This window comes from Octopus bimaculoides, chromosome 24 (assembly GCF_001194135.2).
Source record: "Octopus bimaculoides isolate UCB-OBI-ISO-001 chromosome 24, ASM119413v2, whole genome shotgun sequence".
Classification (NCBI taxonomy): domain Eukaryota; kingdom Metazoa; phylum Mollusca; class Cephalopoda; order Octopoda; family Octopodidae; genus Octopus; species Octopus bimaculoides.
This window is the reverse complement of record NC_069004.1, coordinates 35,537,705-35,544,107: the sequence shown is the minus strand read 5'-3', so window position 1 is coordinate 35,544,107 and position 6,403 is coordinate 35,537,705. Positions and strand designations below refer to the sequence as shown.

The following is a 6,403-nucleotide window of genomic DNA, read 5'->3' as shown; positions in this document are numbered from 1 at the left end:
TTCGGTTTAAGTCTTTTCTCTGATTTCCGTTTACTGTTCCGTTAGCGTCGATTACATCATCGCTGTCATCGTTTTACATTTGCACTGTTGTCATCATCGCTGCAACTACTACTACGACGACGACGACCACCACCATTATCATCATCATCGTCATCATCATCACCATCACCATCATCATTGTCCTCTTTGCTGTACAGTTTTACCTTTCATCCTTCTCAGCAACAATAATTGAAATTCTGAGAATTTTATTTTCCCCGCAGGATTTTGAATTTTGAACATTTTTTTACCTCCCACCCCCACCTCCACCCCACTCCCTCCTCTCCATTCTGCAACCTAAGGGTATTTTTTTACTTTATTCTTTCCTGCCCCTCTCCCCCCACCCCCATCAGGTATGGGACATCTGTTCTGAAGCTCCACCGATTTCTATTCCTTATAATGGCTTTGTAAAACTAAAAATGGAATTGTATTCTGGAAAGCCGTGGCTCTCATCACCATCCTCATCACCATCCTCATCACCATCCTCATCACCATCCTCATCTGCAGCAGCAGCAGCAGTCTGGATATTACATCATCATCTGCATCATCATCATCATAGCCATCAGCATTCAGCCATCACCATCATAATTGTAATAATCAGCATCGTGCTGATGGTCATCATCATCATCATCATCATCATGTTGTTTAGCTACTGGTCAGGTCTGATCGAAAGCATTCCATTCCAGCCATGACCATCTTGTTTTTTTTAAGGTTGTGTGAGGTGGCTACACTACCTGATGAGTCCTTTCCTTATTCAAGATGTTAGGATGTGGTTTGAGGGAAATTTGGCTGCTGTTTTTGGCAGGTTCATTTGCCATGTGGGGATTCTTTCTTATGCTTGACCCCACATAATGCTAAATCATCATCATCATCATCATTGTTGTCATTTTATCACCTCAGCCTTCTCCCCTTTCAGAAATCTTCTTCTCTATGGCCTCGTCTTTTTTTTTCCCCCTTTTCCTTTCCTTCTCTTCCATAGTCCGCCTCCCCCCCCCTCTTCTACTTTATTTTTCTGTCTGTCACAGTTTTAACAATAAGGAATCGGATCACACTGTTTTCCAGATCCACTTCCTTCGACAGCCTCCATGTATCTCTCTCTATCTATCTATATATCATCATCATCATTTAACGTCCGCTTTCCATGCTGGCATGGGTTGGACGATTTGACTGAGGACTGGCAAGCCAGAAGGCTGCACCAGGCTCCAATATTCCCTTGATTGTTGCCTGGTTTAACACCACCACCACCACCGCCTCCTCCTCCTGGCCCATGGATGTCTTTTGTAGTGTTCACTCTTTTTGCAAAGCATTCAAGTCTCCCTGGTCTGGGGGTGTGGGGTGGTGTGTCATTTCTTTCCCGTCAATGTTTAAAGTTTTGTCGTGTCTGGGGAGAAAGACAGATCAATATATAGGACGTATTTTAAATTTCCTCTGTATACAAGAGAGAGAGGACTGAAGCTAGTATTCTCTGCTTGGCAACCAATGTTAGGGTGCACTTGCAACAAAGTGCAAAGTTAGGCATAAGGGGAATCAGATGTAACATGCAAGAGAGGAGACTGGTTTGATTATGTGATGCATTATGGATGAGGACCCCAATGGGATGAAAGTCAAAGTTGACCCCGGCAGAATTTGAACTCAGAACATAAAGACAGATGAAATGCTGCTAAGCTTTTAGTCTGGCATGCTAACTATTCTGCTGTCTCGCTGCCTTACAATAATAATTATAGCTTCAAATTTTGGCGCAAGGCCAGCAATATTGGGAGACAGGGGGCCAAGTCAGTTACATCAACCCCACTGTTTAACTGGTTCTTATTTTATTGACCCTGAAAGGATAAAAGGCAACATCAGCCTTGGCAAAGATTTGAACTCAGAATGCAAAGACAGACAGAAATACTGCTAAGCATTTTGTTGTCCATTGTGCTCACAGTTCTGCCAGCTTACCTTGATGTTGTTAATAATAATAATAATAATAATAATAATTAGCAAGTTTAAATCAGGAGTAAACTAGTTGTAACAATTGTTTGATAACAACCATTCTAGTAGGTTCCATATTGAAGTTTTTTTCTTTTTTTTTTATGAATTTCATTTAATTTCTGTTTATATTTTGTTTTTTTATATTGATTTTTGACCCTCAGTTCAAGCCGTTGCCATCTTTTTGCGTCATCTTCCTATCTTCTGAACTTTTAGCAATGTCACTTGTTATCATTTTCTTCACCATGGGTTGGCAGGGTGGAAGTCGGGGGTGGGGGTCGTCTATCGTGTTCAAACTCTCACACACTTCTTTATTTTTCTAAATTTTCTTTTAAATCTTCTTCTATCTGGCATACGTACATGCACACTCACATATATACACTCACATATATACGCACACACGTGTGTGTATATGTATCATTGAAATTTATTGAAAAACAAAAAGTCAAAGACAGGTGTATGAACAAAAAGCAGGTGTATTAGTTTGATGCTCGAGCAAAATGGAAAAGTCTTTTACGTTTAGAGCTTACGCTCTGCGACAGAAAGGAACAAGAGAAAATAAACAGAGAGAACAAAAAAAAATCTTGTAGATTTATTGGTCAAGCATGGTGAATATATGTGTGTGTGTGTGTAAGAGAGAGAGAGAAATATGGTCCACTCTCCTAACCACTGGGGCATTGCACCTCCACACACACACACACACACACATACACACACTCAGTAATTACACATCTAAGAGACATAAAGACTTACCATCAACAGCATTCCATTTTCTTTCTTTTAATCATCAACCGTTTTCTGTGACTAATAAAGAAATGTTTAACTTTTTCGTTGCAGCTTCATCTCTATGGTGATGTGGATGCACTCTTTAGTAAACCCGAAAACATCATCTATATATCTAACCACCAGAGTACTGGTAAGTACTGGCTTAATCTGGTTTTGACACAGCCATATAAGGTCACTGTTCAATGAATTGACACCTAATATATTACTGGTACTTATTTTATTATTGCTACCAGCATGCCGTGGAAGAACTGTTCTAACCTTTTCAAAGTGTAAATACTGTTTAAATTGATTTTTTTATTTATTTCTTGAAATCTTAAAATTTGGGGGCATCTGGTCATAGAAAACATGCCTCAACAAACTCCATCAGACCCATGCAAACATGGGAAATCATCATCATCATCATTTAGCATCTGTTTTCCATGCTGGCATGGGTTGGATGGTTTTGACAGGAGCTGGCACCAGGCTCCAGTTGTCTGTTGTGGCATGGTTTCAACGACTTGTTGCCCTTCCTAACATGCCAACCACTTTACAGAGCATACAAAGGGTGTTTTTTTGAGTGACGTCAGCGCAAGTGCTTTTACATGACACTGGCACAGATGTTTTGTGTGACACCAGCACAGGTGTTTTGTGTGGCACAAACATTGAATATAACATAAAAAAATGGATGTAAAATGGTTATGATGATGATGAGGATACATATATATATATATATATATATATATATATAATTGAAATTTAGAGATAAACAAAAGATGAAGACAGGTGTATGAACAACCAAGCAGGTGTATTAATTTGACACTCAGGTAAATGAAAAAGTCATTGAATCTTTCTGACTGTCTGCAACTTGGTCGATAAATTAAGTACCAGTCATGTACTGGGGTTGATCTAATTGACTAGCTCCCTCCCCTTGTGCCTAGAATAGAAAAGAATATAATAAAGAAGGAAAAAGTCCCCAACGGGAAATATTCCGACAACCATTTAAACACAAGAATAATTTATAAAATGAAGCAAGCAATGGTTTATTTTATTTTAGTTTTACGTTTTTTTTTTTTTCTAATAGTTTAACTTTAAAATAGTTTTTCTTAACTTTGCATGTGATGTATGGCAGAAATTTGTCTCCGGTGAGTCACGAATTGAACAATATTGTGAGTCACTGGTATCAAGTCTGACGTGTTTATTTATAAGTAAGGTAAACAGTACGGTACATATAGAATTCTGTTTAGTTTCGATATGTCAAACATACATCATCGACATTGACAACGTTGTCATCATCATCATAATGACGATCATATCCATTTTACAATGTTTGTAAGGGTTTGATGGATCTACATTGTTTTGCCACTTGTTGCAGTCTTTTCTCATCTCCTTGTTAAGGTCCAACCTTTTGAGGTCAGTTTCACCTCTACTTCTCACATCTTCTTTGGTTTTCTTCTTCATCCAAACAGCCCTTCCACTACATTTTAGCAAAAAAATATATTAAATTCTTCTCAAGTTTTTTGACTGTGCAAAAAAAAAAATTTAAAAAAAACAACAAATCAACCTGGAGGTTTAAGAAAAAGAAAACAAAAATATCAAACACAAATGGGTTAACATAAATAGCTAACGTCCTACATAACGATGATAATAATTAGCACAGCGATGATAATAATAATGATAATAATAACTTAACCTTTTATTGAGAATATTGAAAAGGTTAAAAATAGATGAAGGCAGAATGTGACCTGGGTCGAGACATTGTTATATTTTTGGATCCAATGAAGATAATGGTGTGTTTGCCATTCTAATGAGAAACTTTTGTCCTTTTGCACACAAGTCCTTGATTCAGGATCGAACAGAAAAACACACCATGTAGTCATCATCATCATCAGCATCATCATTAATTTAACCTTTTAACATTCGGGTTACTCTGCTAAACGTAATATTTATTCTTGTTTTCTAAAATGAAAAATTAACCATGCATTATCCGATAGCTTTGAAATATTGGAATGTCTGTTTATTTTCAGAGTGACATTGTAAGGTAGGTGTGAGAGTCCTGATATGGCCAGTTTGAAAGTAAAGCAGCCACCCTCTTGACCCAGGGCAGCACTACCACCTTCAGGCACTTGATGTAGGCCTCCATGTTAAGTGTCAGGCCGTGTGGGAAGATGAATGGAGGCATAATGTCGCCATTACTAGTGATCACTCCAAACACCATAATGTTGACTGGATGTTTAATTTTTATCTTTCATGGTACATGTCCTCACATTGACACCCAAACACTCTGAAATATTCATATTGGAGCTTCTAGCATGAATGCCAAGCAGTACAGCATGTCATTTCCAAATTTCTAGCAAAGTGAATTGCCTCATGGTGCTGTTTTTCTCACAGCTGGTGCCCAGCTGACCCTACTATACTGTGTAGTCGATAAAATCAAAAACAAACAATGCGCATATGTGAAATCAAAAATTTTAAATGTTGACAATTTACCCATCACACCCCATATTCATTTAAAATACAGAGATGCCTATAATAGGACATCTGACCCGCTAGAAAGAGCAGCAAAAGACTACATACCACAAAAATAGGGATAATTTCGAAAGGGAATGAAAAATAAAAACATTTACCAATCTATATTCTGTACCATGGTTTCAAGTCAATTTAGTAAGATAAAAATATATCTTACAATGGTTGGACTATCATCGGCAGAATGACCAGACAACATATGAAACACGAGTTATAGGGAGCATGGCCTGTGTTCATATGTTTAATTTTCCAAATTTACCGCGTATTTGCGGTTTTGGTATGTAGTCTTTTGCTGCTCTTTCTAGCGGGTCAGATGTCCTATTATAGGCATCTCTGTATTTTAAATGAATAATACATAGTCTATTGGCTGATTTTTACTCTCGCTAGACCACTGGTGGTAAATAAAATTTCAAAAATTTTTTTTGATACCCTATAATTTATTAATAATGTATATATATATATATATATATATATATATATAGTTATATGTATGTGTGCATTTGTGTGTCAGCATACATATATATATATATAGATAGATAGATAGATGTGTGTGTGTGTATGAGTGATAAAATCTGTTAGTCATAAGAGAAGTAGTGACTGATAAATAGAAAATATTCAATACATTATTTATGTAAAATGAAATACATTTATGATGAAGTTTATTCTTTTATCAGATAAACTCGACATCTACAGAATGATCACAATGTTTCGTTATCTCCTCAGAATGTTGATTTAGACAGAAACGAAGGCAAAATGTGATTGGTTACTGATTGAAATTCAATAGAGGAACCAACCCCGTTTCAGCTTTGTTTCATTCTGAGCAGATAATGAAACATTGTGATCATTCTGTAAATGTTGGAGTTTGTCTAATAATAAACAGCTATGTAGATGGGTGTGGGTGTGTGGGCATGCATGAATGTATAGGTTTTGTTTATATATATATATATGGGAGAATGTACGAAAAAACAACAGACGAGGACAGGTGGTGTAAATAACAAAAGGATGTATTAGTATGACGCTCGGGAATACGGAAAGTCTTTGACGTTTCGAGCTACGCTCTTCAACAGAAAGAATACAGAGACAAGGAGAAAAACACGGAGAAAAAAAATTT

General features: G+C 37.0%; 1 protein-coding gene across 2 annotated transcripts in view; it reads left to right on the top strand.

Moving 5' to 3' along the window:
* Positions 1-6,403, top strand: part of LOC106884199 (1-acyl-sn-glycerol-3-phosphate acyltransferase epsilon) — a 15,897-nt gene that overhangs the window by 4,141 nt on the left and 5,353 nt on the right. For both annotated transcript variants that reach the window (XM_014935445.2, XM_052976390.1), the window contains exon 2: positions 2,842-2,920. In XM_014935445.2, coding sequence (XP_014790931.1) covers positions 2,842-2,920 — 79 coding nt within the window. The remainder of the gene's footprint in view (positions 1-2,841; positions 2,921-6,403) is intronic.